At 38.9% G+C, this 20,881-nt stretch overlaps 1 protein-coding gene across 1 annotated transcript in view; it reads right to left on the reverse strand.

Annotated features, from left to right (window-relative positions):
* Positions 1-20,881, reverse strand: part of LOC137295441 (unconventional myosin heavy chain 6-like) — a 468,840-nt gene that overhangs the window by 399,039 nt on the left and 48,920 nt on the right. Inside the window, exons 5-8 of the mRNA XM_067826813.1 lie at positions 17,230-17,338; positions 10,932-11,506; positions 5,966-6,115; positions 4,933-5,025 (exon numbers count right to left, since the gene is read on the reverse strand). Of these exons, the coding sequence (XP_067682914.1) occupies positions 4,933-5,025; positions 5,966-6,115; positions 10,932-11,506; positions 17,230-17,338 (927 nt within the window). The remainder of the gene's footprint in view (positions 1-4,932; positions 5,026-5,965; positions 6,116-10,931; positions 11,507-17,229; positions 17,339-20,881) is intronic.

The raw sequence follows: 20,881 nt of genomic DNA on the forward strand, positions 1-20,881 counted from the left end.
AATTTGAACTCAGATCTTCACTGGTAGCTTTTGTTCTCATTTGTGGGTATCTACTTTCCGACTAATGCTTACTGACTGGTTCTCCCTACAAGCAGAGGAACCTCTGCCACATCACAATCTTTCCTTGTGCAAATACACCAGAAGCATGCCACTAAATCACTTGACTAGTTTTCTCTCCATTTTCCTACAAAACTCTGAATCACTTTGTAGGGGAGAATAGCGAGGCATTTGGTTGGGTATGAGTCACGATAAGCATACTCTAAAGGTGATTGTTTGGGGATAATACATCATGTTCATACTTAGACAATACATAGCATCAATTTTTGTTAAATCCGCTAAATCATAAATGAAAGTTTAATCCCACTTTCACAAAGAAGAATCACTGAATCATGTTTTCAAGAACACATGACATTTGTTACATCATCATCAATTGTGAGATTCAAACAATAGGAATCAGGCAAAGGATAAGGAAGAACATTAATTTGTTTGACCTATCTTGACATTTGCTGAAGTTTCCCTGCTTAACCTAACATTGTGGTCATTCCATTATTGCTTGGAATAATGTTTGGAGATAGACAGAGGCATCTATCATCATGTACAGCATCTATCGTCATTTACAGCTGTGATATCAGCAGTGATTGGGACAGGTGAATGTCAGATTGAAACAGAGATTGTGGATGCCAACATTCCATTATTGCCTGTAATATAGAAAAGGAGTCTGATGAGGTGATGTGGTTGAAGAATGATGCTTCTGAAAAGGAAATTTCTACAATTGTACTGAAGTTGCATAGACAATTTGGTCATGCTTCGGTGAAAAACCTACAAAAACTAATATAGCGATCAAGACAACAAACACCGTGTTACATGGTACAACATGTAACAAACATAAGAAAACACTGACAAAGCCAGTTGCTGGACTTCCCATGGCATCAGACTTTAATGAAGTGGTCACAATGGACCTTCATCAACTTGACCAAAACCTATGTATATTCACATGATAGACATATTTACAAGATTCAGTGCAGCAGCAGTGATTAAAAATAAGAATGCAGAAACAATTGTGGATAAATTCATACAACACTGGATTGCCATTCATGGAGCACCTATGAAGATACTCACAGATAATGGACAAGAGTTCAACAATCAACAGATACATAATTTATGTCAGAACTTTAATGTGGAAGTGATTACAACACATGCTTACAGTCCATCGTCAAATGGAACAGTTTAGAGACACAACCAAACATTGACATTTATTTTGAATAAAATCAAAAAGCAAGAAAATTGTAACTGGGATATAGCACTGAGTTGTATGCAACATTCATGGCTTCAGTGCTTATCAACTTGTCTATGGAAGGAATCCAAACATTCGACCAATCTTGACAAATAATTCCCAGCACTGGAAGGAATAACCTCCAGCACAATTGAGTTGTGTTTTTTCTCCGACAAGGTTGAATGTTGATCACAGTTCATAGGAATAGAATGAGAAAAATCAGTGAAGATGAGACTCTTGATGTTGAACATGTTACAAAAGAGAAGGAAGAGAAATAAATGAAAATAAGCCAGAAAGATGTGATGAAAAGGAAGTTTGTTGTGATGATCTGAAACAGTTCAGTTGGGAAGAAGTTGACCTTGGAGATCTGGAGACAATGAGAGATCAGAGAAAGACAAAACAACAAGATGTAAATAAGACCAGCCTCAAATGCAACGTGGGAGAGTCCATTAGCCACAAGAATGATAAAACAGGGGAAGTCATGACAGCTAAAATTATCAGCAAGGGTGGGAAAGCTACAGGAAAGAATAGATTGTGGTTTAACATTGAGTATACTGATCCAATAGAATATTTAGGGGTTCAACAATCTCTAGATCTTAGTAGAGTCACAGGTGAATGATGAAAAACAAGAACAGAGATCAGAAGATGAAGTTGATGATTGATGATTAGATGTTTCTTGGGTGGGAGCAAAACAGGCAGATTTCGACAGTTCGAAAAGGAATCAAGTATATGAAACAGTTAAAGATGCAGGACAGAAATGTGCGTCTACGACATGGGTATTGACAGTTAAAGAAAGTGAGAACGAAATCAAACTGAAAGCTAGACTGTTAGCATGGGGTTTTGAAGATGAAGTGTCAAAAGTAGTGAAGTCAGATTCCCCAACATGTGCAGGAGAAGCTTTGAAAATGATACTTGCTGTGATGGTCAACAAGCAATAGACACCTCATGCCATGGATATTAAGATTGCCTTCCTGCAAGACAGACATAGCCATAGACAGGGACATGTTTGTGAGACCTCCTGAAGAAGTAAATATGAGAGGGAAGCTGGAAACTCAACAAGTGTGTATATGGATTGAATGATGCTTCACTGCACTGGTATCTTCGTGTGAGAGAAGTGATGAAGGAGCTTGGTGCAGTGGTGTCAAAAGTTGACCCAGCAGTGTTCATATTGTGCAATAATGGAACTGAAGGAGTGCTTGCATCACATGTTGATGACTTTATATGGGGTGGCAACAACAGATTCTTTGAAATTATACAGCAAATAAGAACTATTATTGATGTTGGGAAGGAGGAGACTAAAGCTTTCAGATATCTAGCTATGCATCTTGAGTAAGATGAGGGGCAAGTTTTGCTTCAATAGAGTGGATACAGTGACAAACTTGCTTTTATCAATACTGACAAGGCTAGAGCGACAGACAAGGAACAGTCAGTCTCAGAAGAAAGAAAGCTGACGAGGTCTCGCCTAGGGCATATACTCTGGTTGCCTCAACACACTCATATAGATATCTTGTTTGAAACAAGTCATTTATAAAGTTGTATAAAATCTGCAGTGGTGGCCAATCTCTTGGAGGTGAACAAGGTCATAAAACAGATTAAAAGTGCGAGAGTTGTGTTGAGATACAGGAAGCTAGATGGAAAACTGCTGACATACTTTGATGCCTCCTTAGGAAACCTACAAAATGGAGGGAGTCAGGGATCATATGTGATATTCTTGATGAATGAATTTGGACAAGTGTCACCAGTGTGCTGGAGTTCAAAGAAACTGAAACAAGTCGTGTGCAGTACTCTTGCTGCAGAGCCTTGGCAATGGCAGATGCATATGTCAGCATTGTATGCTGAACTTGTATCTGGAAAAAGTGAGCAATCAGAAATGTTGTCGATTCTTTGTTTGACAGATTGTAAGTCAGTGTGCGAAGCTGTTCATTCCAATACGTCTGCTACTGACAAAAGATTAAGAGTAGAAATAGCTGGTATCAAGGAACTTCAAGACAAGGGTATGGTTCAGATTTCAGATTAAACAGGTGAATCAATCTGAACAGTTGGCTGATTGCATGTTGAAACAAGAGTCATCAGAAGATGACATATCCCCCCAACCCCACATATTTGAAAGGACAAATCATCTGACAGTTACCTAACGTCCTTTTAAAAACAAAGTCCATCCGTCCACTTTGAGACTAAGTCCAAAACATTTCCATTGAAACTGAGAAAATAATAAATCACAAAATCACAAAGGCACAACCATAGGTTCTGATTATTACATCTATCAAGTTTGGTCTAAAAATATTGAACGGTTTCTAAGTTATGCTCCGGAAACAAAATGACAGACAGACAGACAGACAGACAGACGAGGCGTCGACAGAATGTCAGTGTACGAAAGTTGAAAAAATAGTCATAAAGAAATAGCTCATTGAACAACGTTAAGGGAAGTCTACATAGTCTCTGAAGAAAATCACGTGAACTGATCTTGAGATATCTTGTGGACAATCTTAACATGCAGTTTAACATGCAGAAATATTCAAAGTGTTACTATGACCTTGAAAATTAAGTGATGGTCACCAAAATCAACTGAACCTTGTGTCATCCCTAAATGAAGTGTGGTGTGAAATATGAAGAAAGTACAGTGAATGGTTCTTGAGATATCAAGATGACAATCTTTACATGCAGGTAAACGTGATGAAATCTTCAAAATGTCACTGTGACCTTGAAAATTACGTGAAGGTCACCAAAATCTACTAGGAGTTGCACCTTCCCTCGGTGAAGTGTAATGATGAACATGAAGAAAATCCAGACAACAGTTCTTAAGATATCTTGCTGGCAAGGGTAAATATTAAAGTCCCCTTGTGACCCTGAAAGGAAGGTCAAGGTCTACAAACCTGATTGGGACTTTTCTTATACTGGTGATGAACCTAGACACCTTACACAAGAGGTGTAACCTTCAGTTCTGAAGGATATCGAATGACCCTTGTTCCTTTAAATAAAGCTTGACCAAGGATGTGTCCGGGAAGTTATGAGTAGATCGCATCAAAATCCATTGGAATTCAGTGTTTTTACTCCACTGACATAAAGTGTAAAGGTCAATGAGCATGACTGTATCACCTTACCATGACTGGTCTCTCACTCTATGACAAAGTCACTTACTGGTGACTGACTGCAATGTCCCACTGTTAATTATGGTGAGGTAGATCTTTGCCCAAGAAAGTGGAATGAAGAAGGCTCACGGCTCAGTAGTGTTTGACACAGCTGGATGAGTATGCTCAGCAAAGGTGTAATCCTGCAAGATGGTGGATCTCATCCAGATGACTAACATGATACATGAGACTTCCAATGAAGAAGCTGCTGACAGCACGATGCAAATCCAACAACAACAGCTTGGTTGAATTTATTTCACCCTTTTAACACAATCTTTCTCTGGTTCCAAAACAAAAATCCATTCTAAAGAATACCAATGAAGAATTTCCAGGTGACAATAACCTTTGTCCCTCAACATACATAACACAGAAGTGACAAAAGTGAGAAAATTCTGGAGATATTTGGAAGAAGTACTGGAAGGAACTGAAGTGAGTTGGTTGATGCATTTCTACAGTTGCTCTCTCTTGGCAAGATATGCAGAAGAAATTCATTGTTAATGAGGAATAATATATGTGTTCATGCATACATACCTTTTCTTGTTCCAGTGCAAAAACGTAGTGATTGAAGAATCTGTGGAGCTTCTCATTGGTGTAGTTTATGCATAGTTGTTCAAAACTATTTGTCTATAAAACAATTGAAAACTGTTACAATTAAAGCTTCCCATAAAAGAGTTGGGTTTGAAAACAGACATATTGCTCATTTCAAACTTTTATATCTCTAAACAAGAATGCCAACAGTTCGCACTATCTTCCTCTGAATTACCACATGAAGGAAATCATGTGCAAGAAAAATATTCCCAGGCACGTCACAATGCATTTTGTTGCCCCAAACCTAATGCCCCTAATATAAAACCTCATCTATTTGGAGGGGAGTTTCAGGCATGTTTATTTGAACTAAATGGATTTATGTGGAAAGCTTGAGGCTTGGTCCTGTTTTGGTTTTGTGTATTGACAGGTGTTTTCTGCTGACTTTAAATGGAATAAAAATGTCAAACTTTTTGGTGAAAATAACAATACAGGTACTGCCTGGCACTAAACAAGAGTCATGAGAAGATGACAATCCTCCTGGCCCCCACAAAATTGAAAGAACATATCATCTGACAGTTACTAAAAGCCTGCAAAACAAATGCTTCCATGGAAACTAAGAAAAATAAAAATAACATAAATCTGTAAGTAGCAAAATACACCACTTTAAGTTCAGTTTGATATATCTAAGAAGTTTTCTTGAAAGATATTGAACGGCTTTCGAGTTGTCCTCTGCAAACAAAGCCCACATCTCCCTTTTAAAACAAAGTCCAAAACATTTCCATAGAAACTAAGAAAATTATAATCAACAAAAATCTGTAAATAGCAAAAGGCATCACTCAATGGTTTTCAAGCTATCCTCTAGAAACAAAATGACTATGGATGGACAGAGGGGCAGACGAGGTGCTAAGGGGGTAATCACACAATCAGAAAAAGGACATAGTCAACTAGAGTGTACAGACGTCTTGTGAAGACAAGCATAGTATTATCACCCAGATGCGTAATATACATTGAAATTATGCTGTTTAAGAAAACTTACCTGGAAGTTTTCAAAGCCAAAGATGTCCAAAATCCCAATGAAATGTGTTTGACTTGATCCAGGGTTTGTGCACTTGTTGATTGCATCAACCAACCATGCAAATGTGCGTGAATACAATGCTTTTGCCATTGCATGTCTGTTTTCAATTGCCTGCAAAATATATAGAAATATCAGAAATCTACCCATATTTTGCTCAACTATTACTGTCCCTTGTAACTATCTTTCTGTTGTACAGATGTATATAATGGGAATTACCCACAAAAATGAATGTTTATAAAAGTTATTATTGCAAAGTTTCTTAAGACATTCAATTCACTTAACAGTTACCTCATTACAGACTTGCCAGTATTTTGTTTCTTCAAATGCATCAGGATTTAAGGCAAAATATTATTTTTGCATTGTTGTGTTTTGATGCTAAATTTGAAACAAAAAGATACTTCCCTCTCCCTGATTGAGAGAGCATGTGAAGCTTAAAAGACCTACATGTTAGTCAGTGAAGAAGACGTATCAGAAACAGAAGAAAAGTCATCACCGAGGATGCGCCAACATTAACCCAAGGCATATTATTGTGATCCTGGAAAACCTCTTTTGCTGCACTTGATTGAGTCGAAACACCTTATATAGTAGACTATGGTTAATACTTGGAAGTGAGGGTATCTAATCAGGGATTCTTCAAACACAGGGTCTCCCAACAGTAATATAGACCGGATGTGACGCCATCACGACATCATCACAACGTCATCTGAGTTGTTTTAACCGAAACTGACATGAGCAATGTCATGAAAGGTAAAGATAATGGTGTGTGATATCATCACTTCCAAGAATTATGTCATAGTCCACCAGATCATTAACCACAGAAGCAAGAGACTTCTTGAGTGTTCTCACAACAACCAAACGCTGGTCTATTTATCTTTAAGAGTTCACATCTATATTTGTAAGTTGTAATGCTGCTGCCCTTGCCCTCCAAGCCTATCTGGGATTCTGCAACCAACTGTTAAGGGGATGCAATAGGCATGTCATTTGAGACCACAGGAAATGACATACAAATGTATGTTCTGATCATGCAACCATAAAATGATTAACATAAGACATTCTGAACGATAGTCACAAGCTGTTTGATTGAAACCATTGTCCATCTCTCATGTCAGAAGGATATTCATTTAAAAAGGCCATATATTGGAAACTACAATTTTTTTTAACACCTTCTGTTTTCAAATTTGAATTATATTTTTTCAAACATTTTGCATGATCTGTTTTAGCAGTGAGTGAGTTTAGTTTTATGCTGCTTTCAGTAATATTGTTAAAATCTAAATATTTTAGATATTTAAATACTTACCTTACCATAGGTCTATAGCATATTACCTCAAGCTTCGCTTAATAGGAGATCCGACGGAGTTGCATTGCATTCAATCTTGAATGGCTATCTCACAATCTACGACTGTCAGGATACGGAAGTATCTGGATCTCCCAACTGCGTATGCACGCAGACTCCACAAAAAACTTACTTTTACTTCTCAGTCCAAAGAGTCCGTAGTGGGGAGAAGCGTCCAGCGTTGGGAGGGACTTACCGCCCTGTGGTAAGGTAAGTATTTAAATATCTAAAATATTTAGATTTTAACAAATTTTTTACTTACCTTACCATAGGTCTATAGCATATGGATACCACAGACTGGACGGTGGTAAAGGATTCCAGAGGACCGTCAGCGTATAAAACAAATCCCACATATGCCTCGGGGCAGCCGGACCACTACTGATTCTCTTGTATACCGGTCTGCCGCATCAATCTCTCATAAAGGACACTGGAACCAGAATCAGAGTAGTAGGTCACGTACTCACCACCGGAGGGGTACAGAATCTTAATTCATAAGTACAAGACCCCTTCAGACCATGGTAAGTAACATCACACCTTAAAGGGCGGCAGGACGAGTGAGTTGCTGCGCAATGACTAATGGTCCGAAAGGTTGCAGCCCCTCCACCTCTTCTACTGCTAAGTTCTGCAAATAATGACTAGCAAAAATTGTTGAATATCGCCAGAAACACCTAGCCATAATGTCCGGAACAGAGCAATTCCTGTGTAAGGCCATCATTGAGGCTAACACCCGAATCTCAAGTGGGTTGTTAGCCGATGGGTAGGGAAGATTCTGTGCATCATAAGCCGCCAAGACGATCTGCCTCAGCCATAAAGCTATAGTGTCCCTGGTGACTTCCCCTTTTGCTGTCTTAGAAAAAGGCAGGAACAATCTCTTCCTGGTTCCTCGATGAGGAGCGGACTTTTTGATGTACAATCTAAGAGCCCGAACCAGACACAGTAACTGCTCCTCTCTATCCTCTGGTCCGATGATGGTCGAAAGAGGCGGGATGGTGAATAATCTGTCTGGTTGACCTGGCAGCTGGTTCTTTAACAGGAAATCCCAAAGGAGGCCCAGGTGTGAAGCACCCTGTCTGGTCTGTTCGAAACGGACCCTGGTCACGTCCAGCGCGTGAATCTCACTCACTCTCGCTGCTGTCGCTAATGCCAGCAAACACAGTGTTTTTCTGGTTAGATGGTCAAACGATGTCCTGTCCAATGGCTCATAAGGGCGACCCCTCAAGTGTTGAAGCACAACATTCAGGTCCCATGCTGGTGGCCGGAACTTCATCTTCTGAGCCTCCAGCTTAAACCCCTTCAACATAGCGATCAATTCAGGAATCTTGGAGACCTTCCTATCATTTCTGACAGCCAACAACGCATTCAAAGCCGACAAATAGGTCCCAATAGTACTCCAAGAGTTTCCTCGAGCAACGTAAGTAACATAAAAACTCAGCCAGGAATTGGGGCGATGCCGATAGCGGATCTTGTGACTTCTGGGCATAGAACTTCTCAAATGTCCTGCTTCTTAGCCTTGGGTGTCCTGATTCTAGCATTCAAGGACAATTCAATGAAGAAATGGCATCTGCCACCATAGGGTGAGGTGGTATCATCAACTCCGGTTCGACTCTAATGGCTCTGTCACCATCTACTCTGGACGCAGGGGAGGGGCAATCCGGAAGCCTATCCACTATCCAATCATACATCGCTGATAATGGCAGGTATGACCCCTCATCTCCATCCAACTGCGTAGGCTCTTCCTCATAATCCGGAAAGCATTGGTCCTCATCACCAATCCATGAAACGCTGGACTTGCACTCCGCATTCTTCGTGTCGACTGTCTGGCCCATAGGGACACAGATCGAGACCTAGACCATCTATCCCTGGGTCTGCGGTGGAGAGATCTGCCCCTCCAATCCGGCGATCTAGACGGTGAACGTCAGTGTCGGTAAGCGCTAGATGAGCTACTCCAAGGGCTCCTCGAAAGTGATCTCCTCACGCCTGAACATCCTGTTCTTCTCCTGTTACTAGACACAGTCCCGGCGCCTCCCGGCGCTCCCAATGCTAGTGCGTCCGATCCTGGCATCGATCTACCAAACGATTTGGTCATAGTTTGGGATGTGCTGGCAGGCGCCGGCGCACGGTTGTGCTCCTTCCTCTGTGACGTCTCTGCAATGTCCGGGATGAGTTGAGGCATTCCAGTCGGGAGGTGTCGGTTACTCTCGAGATGCACCTGGCGCCATCACAGGGGCTGGTATAAGAAGTGCCCTCAATATCTGCTGACCTCCGGTTGCGTAAGGGCGTCTGGCCTCACCAAGTCCACCCATCCTGCCACCTGAGTGGTAGGCGTCGGCATCTGCATCAGCGCCGAACTTGGCATCGGCGTTGCTCTCTGAAGCGCTGAGTGATGTTGGATCAAGAGTGCCTCCCTCTGAGCAGCAGTCTCCAACCCTGTTACTGGAATCTCCACCGAAGGTTGATTACCCGATGAAGAAGCTGGAGACCTATTCCTTAGCTTCTGAGTCTTCCTTTTTCTTACTGCTACCAAATACACCTTGAATTTTTAATCGACAGGCCCGAGCACGCTGCACACCGTTGTAGAAGGGAGCAGGATCCAACAGCACAGTCCGGGCAAAAAGGATGCGGGTGCTGTCGGACTTCAAAACCTCTACAAACCTCACAAAAGTGACGTGTCATGCACAACAGCTGTAAAAATTGAAACAATAAAACGGGTGGAAGACAAAACACCCCTTATAAAGAAATGGACTGTTCCACACATCGTGCTACACACATTTGCAATAGACATGTGAAATCGCTGTCATTTCGAACAAGGCACAGCAAAATTAACCTCAAAGCAACACTAAGTAACACAAATCCTCACCCTAGTGGACATAAATATCCATAGAAAAAGTCCATCAGCCAACAGAAAACCAATCCGTATAAAAATATGGAAGTAACATGATTAAAAAAGAGACACAAAGACATGCCTCACACGAGGTAGCCGACAAGTGTACAAAAAACATAAAATATACGTTAAAATCGACACTAAGATTGAAAAGAATACAAACCACTCAAAATCCCTGAAACAGTGAAAGAAATAAGTGTAAAGGCGAAATAAGTTGAAACTTTATTAGATCTGAAAAATTTATCTGCAATCCAACACGTCTAGATCAAACGACGCTTGAAGTAAAAGTTAAGTTTTTCGTGGAGTCCGCACGCATGCCCTGTGGGGAGATCCAGATACTTCCGTATCCTGACAGTCGTAGATTGCAAGGTAGCCATTCAAGATTGAATGCAATTCAACTCCGTTGGATCTCCTATCAAGCGAAGCTTGAGGTAATATGCTATAGACCTATGGTAAGGTAAGTAAAAAATTTCCAATTACATGGCGTTGGTCTGTAATTAATAGAATCTGGAGCAGACTATCCAGTGATCAACACATGAACATTGAGGATGTCCTCACAACATTGTGTATTGGTACATCCAGCTTTAATTACACTGGAAACATACTGAAACTGAGAAGAGATTTAAAGTAGAACTGACCAGGAACAACATTATGAATTATTTACCCACTATACAAAAATTAGCATAAAAAAATATATACACAATATAAATTACCTCCTGAAACTTGAAGGGTATGCTTGTAACTGTGCCACGGACCTGGATTTGCCGATATAATGATGCATCCCTCAAGCCATCCATTTCAAATCCCAACAGATTACAAACAGTGCTCAAAACGTTGTTATCTTCTTCAGTCAAGACAGTTTTTTCCCCTTCATCATCCTCAAATGATAAATTTCCAAGAAGTAAAATCGCTGACAGAACTGAAAAAATCCCATTTACCATTTTTGTTGGAATGTTAAGAACATTCATAGCAAGGCGCAAGTTATCAAACATGGTGGAATCATCTACTCCTGGCAGGGTAAAGCATCCACTCTGGTTCAGGTATGTATAAGACTGAGGTGGGCAAAGCTGGAACTGCTGTGCTACCTCAGAACTTGCTTGTGCTCCTGCAACTAACTGGTAGAAGACATGATAGTTGCGCTCATTTAGAGACTGGAATGTGATCCTTGACTGTTCCAAAAGATAGTCTTGTACTATGCACCCTTTTATTTGACAATGCTGATCAAAACACACCTGCATGAATTTTCCAAATCGACTTGAGTTGTCATTTCTAACAGTTTTTGCATTGCCTGAAACAGAAAGAAATGCAGTCACAATATCATCGCCTTTGCCTTCTTAGAACAAAAAACTAGGATAAAGAGACTTTCATTTTCATGCAAAAGTAGAACAGTAATCCTTGTACCATTATCATAACATTAGATTTCACGACAAACAAAAGTTATCTATGTCAATGATTCTGAAGTATTATCAACAATGACGATTCTTAGAATACTACTTGGAACACTTGATTGCCTTATTTGATGAAGCGTGTTTCTGATCCACAGGTTTAATTTGAATATCAAATGTTCAAACATCCATATTATGTGTTGTCTTACTTCCAAGTGGTCTTCCCACATGAATTGTCTGCCTTGATAGGCATGAGAAATTTCATACTTTGTGTACAAAGTATTCTGGGATTCCAGGGGAAATATGGGTAGGCCTTCACCTCAAGTGTTAGAGGTAGTATTCTTAGAATTTTTATCATTGTTGATAATACGTATAGTGGAACTGACCCTGAGCAAATGACAAGGACTGGGTTATTGCTTTTCTTATTGTTTTCTCCCATGAGTATCCTGGTGATATCCCAGAATTCATGACTGGTTTGTGACCTCTACTGCACCAATCGTATGCACAACTGATTGTATAGTACTTGATAGCACTTCCATCCATATATTACACAACATGTAATACATTTGCCACATCAGACCTTGATTTACAAGAGTCATCAGAAGATGCCATATTCCTCCCCCGACTAGGTCCAAATCGTTTACATGGAAACCCAGAAAATGATAAATCACAAAAACCTGTAAATAGTACACAGCACCACTTTGGGGTTTGACACACTTAGCTAAATAGTTTTGCTGACAGATATTACGAAGTTTTTGAGTTGTGCTCCAAAACGAAACACAGCTCTCACTTTTGAGACTATGTCCAAATGTTTCCATTGAAACTGAGAAAATAATTAATCACAAAAACCTGTAATTAAAGGCACCACTTAAGTTCTGATTGATATATCTACCAAGTTTTGCAGAAAACGGTTTGAACGGTTTTTGAGTTACGCTTCAGAAACAAAGCCCACCCCACCATTAGACTAAGACCAAAATGTTCCATGGAAAAAACAAAAAAATAAAGGCAAAAGGCACAACCATAGGTTCAGACATTGGTATTATATCTACCAATTTGGGTCTAAAAATACTGAACGGTAACAAAATGATTATGGACAGACAGGCAGATGGACAGACAGATGAGGCATCAATAAAAAAACTTGCATCAAGTTTGACTGGCTTGATAATATTTTGAGAGTCTTTTCAAAATTGTTGCATCAATGTTAAGGGAGTAGGGTATAACATCCGGACACCCTAAGGTAATATTATTCAGGAAAGCATACATGGCAAGAAAATCTTTTTGTAGTGTTGGTAACTATGGCTGTTTGATGTTAACAACTGCAGTCATATTCAATATTCTGGTATGGAATCAAGGACTCATGACAAAGCACAATGTCAATATCTGATAATACCTTTACCAACTGCAACAACATCCCTAACTTTCCTCCTCACCGAGTGTTTGAGATGTTGTGTATTGACATTGAGGTATTGTGTTCCATTCTTGATGGATAGGATTGTTCCCATACATCAAGATTTTATTCTGGAGGATCACTCTGGTGTAAACATGTTCTATGGAATTGAGATCAGTCTTTTCCTGAGTGTTGGGGTAGTGTTTGGGTGAATCGTACAAGTGGGGCCGAAAACCTTGTTTACAGTTTGTTTCTGCAGTTGATCATGAGAGAGAGAGAGAGAGGGAAAGAGTACAAGGTGTGAGATAGGATGAGTTTTAAAAACTTTCATAGAAGTTTCTTTCCTGTAACATACCATTCTGCAATTCCTTACTAATCAATGATTTAATAGAAGCTCTCAACAAACCTTTTCTGATGTAGTAGAGATATAAGTACGTTTAGATTAATTCACCTTTTATTATAAAAGCGATATCCGCTGAGGGGAGATAAACGAAACAGCTCTTCTCATATGCACAAAAACATGGGGAGAAAACGGGGTAAAAACAGGGGGATGCGTTTATGTGCATGTGTAACTTTGTCTCTGATTGCACAAAGAATACAAATGAACCAATGGAAAGAAGGATAACAAAGCTAGACACACCTTTTTTCTTAATTTGAGTGAGTGAGTGAGTTTAGTTTTACTCCACACTCAGCAATATTCCAGCTATATGGCGGTGGTCTGTAAATAATCGAGTCTGGACCAGACAATCCAGTGATCAACAACATGAGCATCAGTCTGTGCAAATGGGAACCAATGACATGTGCCAACCAAGGCAATGAGTCTGACCACCTGATCCCGTTATTCGCCTTTTACAACAAGCACAGTCGCCATTTATGGCAAGCATGGGTTGCTGAAGGCCTATTCTACCCCGAGACCTTCACGGGTCTTCTTAATTTGAGAAATGTGACATCAAATGTTGACTTTGTGAAGGAAAAAACTTCCGAAGTATAAAAAACATATTTATGCAAAGCGCACGTTTGTAAAAATTCTCATAGTTAGAAGAATGTTCCAGCTTCTAATTGCATTAGTAATTTTATTTTTTGAGCAAAATGTTGATGTCAAAATAGAAATGGAAAGTACCCCACTGTCTATACTGGAAGTAACTTTCTCTTACAATGAAGCAACCACCCTGGTTCCCAGGTTTCTCACTAATATTGAGAGGCCCGGGAACCAGGATGCATACAGAGCCTGCCAGCTGAGATTGTATTTGTCAACAAGCGTGGATATATCATCTTTGGTATGAAGTAGGTGAGTGACAACATATTTCATACTTGATATATCTTGAACTAATGAATGAATATAAGCCATTTATTACCACCGATCAATCCTACATACTTGGTGTAAATAAATAGCATGCACCCTGAGTGCACGTTCTTAATATAAATAGTCATTTACCAAGATTTGTCTCAACAAACAACATATAATTCAGATCTCCCAAGAGGATGTGCATGATATAGAATTACATATTTGTTTCTTGTTTTGATAACAATATACTGAAAATGTTTCGCATGACAGACCACATACATGTACATGTATTATCTAACTTTAACTTTGTTTTCTGATTTTCATTCAATAGCTACCAAAAAAATGTAGGTTTCGTAGGTTTGTTAGGAATTAACAAAGAAAATGTGTTTAAAATTAAATTTAACCTGATATTATTCTATGAAGATATGTATATGCATGTATTTGTATTTTTTTTAAAAATTTAACATTTAATATGTATAATGGCGGAATAGAGTCGTGCATCTGTAATTTAATCATCATACAGAAAGTCAGACAGAAATACAACATTCTACAGTGCAGCTACAATGTAAATTGGGAAAAGATTCTGACATTTTTTACATATATGTGTCAAAATTTGAAAAATCAATTTATTGTAACAAAACATGAAGAGCTAGCTCTAATAAATACAATATCAGTTCTTTCATGACAATTATAATAATCTTTGTGAAGGCAAACTGTATGTAGACACAACAGTACAATGTAAACCTTTGTTGCTTCAACACTTAACAGGCCATTTATTATACTAAAGATTGAAATTTATAATCAGTATGGATATATGCATGTTCTTAGTTATGCAATAAAAGACAGAATTTGGAAAGTGCCCTTCAATATGTACTTATCCTAGTACTGGTTCTTCTGTGTCTGAAATATTAAATTTAATAAATGAATATTTTAATATCATTCCTTTTTATTAAAAATTAAGAAAAAAAAAAAATTTATTTACACCCAAAATTCAGGATAATTAAAAAGCAGTAGAAATTGGCAGTGTTTTTTGCATTATTTATCCATACTGTGATTTTAGACATCAACAAGAAGATTTTAGTTACGCCCATGTATACCGTATTTTAAAATTGCATGTCTACAAGTAGGTGATTGACATAATTCCTTTGTTACTGTTATCTTACAATTAAATGACCAATTCTCACTTCTCTCTCTACCTGCTAATCATTTGTGTTGTCAAAAATCTCAATCCCATCTTGTATGACCTGATGAAATTTACGTAACATGACTTTCAGTGTTTCTCATCAGCTCCTTGCCGCAGTGAGTTACATGAATGCAGTCACATTGACCGTAATACTGAAGCGATTTGAGTACATATACAATGAAAATACACCAAAGTTTTAAATGTGTGATGCTGAGACATCCAGTGCCAAACTTTAATTACAGATTGAAAAACATCAACAAATCAACAAAACATCACGATCAGCTGATTCCACCGCCTCATTTCGAACTGCTATTTCTCAATACATTCTAGCAATATAAGCAATCATGACTGTCCCAAGTGTTTCATAGAAAATCAGAATAAATGTTTCAGGATATAACACTAGCTTGATCATCGTAAAGGTAAATGATATACGGTTCATATACCAGCGTGAATGTTCCCGGTGAAGGTGAAGGCTACCGTATATACCCGCGTATAATGCGAGTTTTTCGTACCTGGGATGAGGGGGTCAGGAAGGGGGGGGTCGCATTATACACGGGGTATAAGATCTTACATTTTTTCCAGCTGTTTAACTTTCAGTTAATTGTCTCTAAGTGTAATAGTAACACGTCAGTTTAAGGTTGGACCGTCCGGATCAGCACACCTAGTGGATTAGTGAAGGGAACATAAAATTCAAAAAGATCGCCCATTGTATTACTGCTTATGTGTATGCAGTGACTAGATAATAGTATCTTGATTCATCTTTGCAATATGTAATTTACTTGTGTGCATGTATGAAATATATCCATGTTAATGTGTTTGGAAATATCTATTGAAATATTGTTTTATTATTACAGAGTGTTTCTTCTATATGCCATATAGCAACACGAATAAAGCCACCTCCTCACGACCTGCCACCTTGGTCATTTTGTTTGAGTAGACCAGCACAGGCTGCAACATTATCTCCATTTACAGTTGCATGGGCTGAGCAAATGAAGAAAAGAAAGAGCAGAGCCAGGCTACTTATCTTTTGCAGAGTAACACTGACTGGTGGCTTGTTTTGTTTCAGACTTGCATGATTAACATGCAACTTGACCTGTATGCTGTCGATAGGATTTCTTTGAGGCATTTCTACCTGTCATGTATTGGTAATTTGAGATAGAGTTGAAGGAACAAGACTAGGTACTCTTTCAAGCAATAACAATATTTCTTCGTATGTTGTACATTAAACTTTGCCAAAATGGATACACAAGCCCCCAGGATCATTGCAAATGAAACTGTATTTGCTGGAAAGTGTTTGCTTGCTGCACATTATCACATCAAACTTAAACTACGACCTTCACTTTACTATCTTTTTAAGATGATGAAAATTGTCAACAAAACATTTCAATCAACTTCTCTTGATATCTTGCACTGTAGTTGTGGAAACACAAAAATATTTTGATGAGTCACTTAGACTTTGATCAGCATATGAAACTCCTGAAAAAGGGAAGTCGCCGTGACCTTGAAACTTAACTCAAGGTCACTAAAATCGACTGGGCCCTGCACCTCCCCTAGATAAATCTTGGGTGTTGAATACGAAGAAAATCCAAAGAACGGTTCTGAGATATCTTGCTGACAAGCTTAACACAGAGCCTAACACTGTATTCCCCCTCTTTGTTCTAAATGTGTGGTGGGGGATAATAACTGCTTTTACAACAAGACTACCCAAGCAGCCCCAAGGAGAATAAAAAAATGAACACATTAACATAAGTCTAAGCAAATACCATCTTACCAAAAGCCTCCAAAACTGTGTTTGCTTCCAAAATTTGCTGCTCAGTCCAGAATGATGTGTGGTTAGTCACAGAACACAGATACTGAAGGATGAACTTGGTACTCTCAGTCTGTAACACAGGAAGTAAGTACATTTCATCATTTAAAGAAATATACTTCTGATACAAGAGTTTCATACATATGATTGAAAAATAATATGTGTATAAAAAATCATAACTTGTACCAATGTCAGACATATTCCCTTTACCTCTGTTACCTTAAATGAGCACAACAATAATGATGATGATAATTAAAACAAAATAAACTCTTTATAAAAAATGAAAAGCAATTTTTACAGGCAACTCAAAACAAAAGGTGATAGTGAACTTGGTGAGTGTAACCTCAAGGCGCCATGGGTCAGTGATTATCTCACCACACTGCCTAAAAAGTCAAAATTTAACACTGCTCCTGGGCCTGAAACTGTTTCCCTGTGTTTAAACACCATTACTTCACTGTTGCAATTCTCTTGTGAACACTGGCTATCTTCCTCCATGATTCTGCAAATGTTGCACAATACTCCTTCCAAAGAAAGGAGATTTGACTTATCCCCCAAACATCCACCTCATCACATGTTCAAATACTCAATACAAAATATTCAGGGGGTGTTTGACAAAGCTTATTTCATCTTACTGCTCTTTCAATGACATAACTTAAATAGCGCTGAAGGTAGTAAGAAAGAATGTTGGGTTTGCAAGGATCAACTTTTAGTACAAAACTAAAGAAAAGATTTTGGACAGGGGTAAAACATGCAACAATCTCTCCATCTGCTGGATTGACTAAAAAAAAGACATACAACTCATGAATGGATTCTGAAGTCTCTTCACTATTTTGACCTTCCTGAGAGACTGTGATTTCCACAAGTCTTCAATGAATTGCTGGTCAACTCAACTTGTGATGTACTCTCAAGAGGCAGGTGCAGATTTCAGAATCTATTCCAATCAGAAGGGGAATAATTCCAGAGGGATTCCTCTAGTCCATTGTATTTTTGTTTGTCTATAGATCTCTTGAGTTTTTGATTCAATGAAGGAGGGTTACCGTCGCGTACCTCCTCAGCACACATCCCCAACACCACTTACTCATCTCCTTTACATGGAGGACATCCTTGCCAAAGGAGAAATCAATTTGAAAGAACAAGTTCTCTTGTTGAGTTCTTTTCTAATGATATTGGCATGACATTTGGGCTCGACAAACGTAATTCTCTTCATTTGGAACGTGGCAAGGTAACTTATGATGGATCAGTCAGGAAACAAGGGGGTGGAGTTATTGAGCATCTTGTGGAAGATCTGACAAACACTTATTTTGGACTGCAAGGTCGAGACAAGCTCCAGAATGCCCAGATTCAAGATAGACTTCTGGCCGATTATAAATCTCATTTGAAGAAAATCTGGAGTTCAGAGCTAAATGCTCGAAAGAAGGTCAAAGCCACCAATACTTTTGCTGTACTAGTACTTTCCTATTCCTTTGGAGTAGTCGATTGGACAAAATAAGACATCCAGAGTCTTGACCCTGTGACCAGAAGGATCTTGTCTTATAACAGAGCACACCACCCTCGTTCATGACACAATTTATTACTCACCAGTTCATATAATCAACAACAGATCTACACAATACATCAATTAAGCAACAACACCAATTTGGGGGAAAACTAATTACTGGCAACAAGGTTTACTCGTGATTTTGTTAAGGGATTCCTTAACCTCTACATCACGTAATCTAAAATCTGTGTTTGATCTGGGAACATCTCCTTTGACAATACCCCATATCATTTCAAAGGGGTTAACAGGTGATGGGGTGGAAGTCGCAGAATATTGTGACCATACTTTTTATGTAACTCTCAACTTTGTTAGAAAGGTTCACCTTTGTGGGTTTTTATGATCTCATATAGGCTTCATTGCGTTTGAAGGCCGTGCAATCTGAAATTTGTCGATTCACGATATCATATCACCTTTTCGACACTGTTCAATGTTGGTGCTTTACTGTCGGGGTCTTGCGTGTTGTGGTATGGGGCATTGTCTATTACCATAAAAGACTTTTCTGGTAGAGCTGGTACCAACTTGTTTTCGACCCAATCAAGGAAAAATCGCACCATTCATCTCAGAATGGTAGTCTCTGTTATCTGTGGGCTTTGCCCTCGAGTACCAAGTCGCAGCCTGGGAGAAAGTCATTGCTGGAGCAAGCAACATGGAGAATGATTAGTCTCTTTCCTTTCCCTAGAGGCAGCTTTCTACGTGACCCCCTTATCACCCCCATCAGGTACTCACTGACTGCTGGCAGTGTGTAAGGCATTGACCCAGGTCTCGTCCAAGTACACTGGCTCGAACTTTTCCTCAAGCTTCTTTATTACACTCAGAAAATTATTTCTCAAGCAACCAATATCAGGGCATTCAGACTACTGACCTATTCTCCCCTGATATTTTCTTATAACAATACCTGAAAGAGTGTAAGAATCGCCAGAGTGTGTACTTTGATACTCTGAGGTTGTGTTCTTGAGTCAAATGATTTTTAAAATATTCAGCAACATGTATTTGTTTTCAGAATAGAGCTTGCTGATAGTCTACCTCACATGGTTCTTTTGAAAGTTGCCCAAATGTTTTAATTTGTGTGATTTTGACATGGCCCCCTACCTACTTCGCATCATCCTCACAATGTTTGTGTTCGAAAACATTTGCCATTACCCTTGCTGATACTCCTAAAGCTTTTGATGCCTGCTTACGGAATTTATTAATGGCATAAAACGATTTACCCCTTTCGGCTTCAGCATGGATAAAATCATACACAGAGCAAAAATAACTTCGTTTCCATTTTTGCGGAAACCTGATGGATACTGGGTAATGTAGGTTTCCACTAGGTTTCCGTTTCATCAAACACACAATGAGAGTTTCCGCATAGTTTCCACAACTGAAACTAACAAGTCTTGGTTTCTGTCATGTGTCCGTCAACTGAAACTTTAGTTGGGAGTTTCCACCTAGTTTCAGTTCACTGAAACCTTTACAGCTAGAATAAGTAAGTTTATGGTCTTGTGGAAATCTTGTGGAAATCTTGTGGATCCTGGATAATGTAGGTTTCCGCTAGGTTTCTGTACAGGGGATATGACAGTGACAATGAGAGTTCCGCTTAGTTGTATTATCTGTTGTATTTATTACATGTTTATTTGAAGAAAAAAAACAAACTCTAGAAATGTTATGATTCAACTGTTTCATTTCTTAGAATAGTTCACATTTTAATGCAATTCTGAGGCATTCTGAAACAGAATTCTCTCCAAACAAGCATTGCTCAATAGGCAGGCACAAGACGTTCGACTTTGCAGCGAGACACTGCACAAAGTGCTTTGTTCTTCTGTAGATGTTTGTTGGTGTATGCGAGTCCTGGTTCATATCTGTCAAAACATCTGAATCCGAATCAATCAGGCTCTCAGTCACACTTTGTGATCGTGTTAGCTCGCAAACCTTGAATGCGCTGCTAATATCTTGGTCAGTGTCTGGAAAAGAAAAGGACATTCAATTTGAATCATCAACTCAACTGAGAAAAAAATCACTGAAAAAAGCTTGTAAAATCTAATATTTCCAATGAATGAAACATAATTCACAGCAATATATAAGATAATGTAGACAATA

This window comes from Haliotis asinina, chromosome 8 (assembly GCF_037392515.1).
Source record: "Haliotis asinina isolate JCU_RB_2024 chromosome 8, JCU_Hal_asi_v2, whole genome shotgun sequence".
In the NCBI taxonomy this organism is placed as follows: domain Eukaryota; kingdom Metazoa; phylum Mollusca; class Gastropoda; order Lepetellida; family Haliotidae; genus Haliotis; species Haliotis asinina.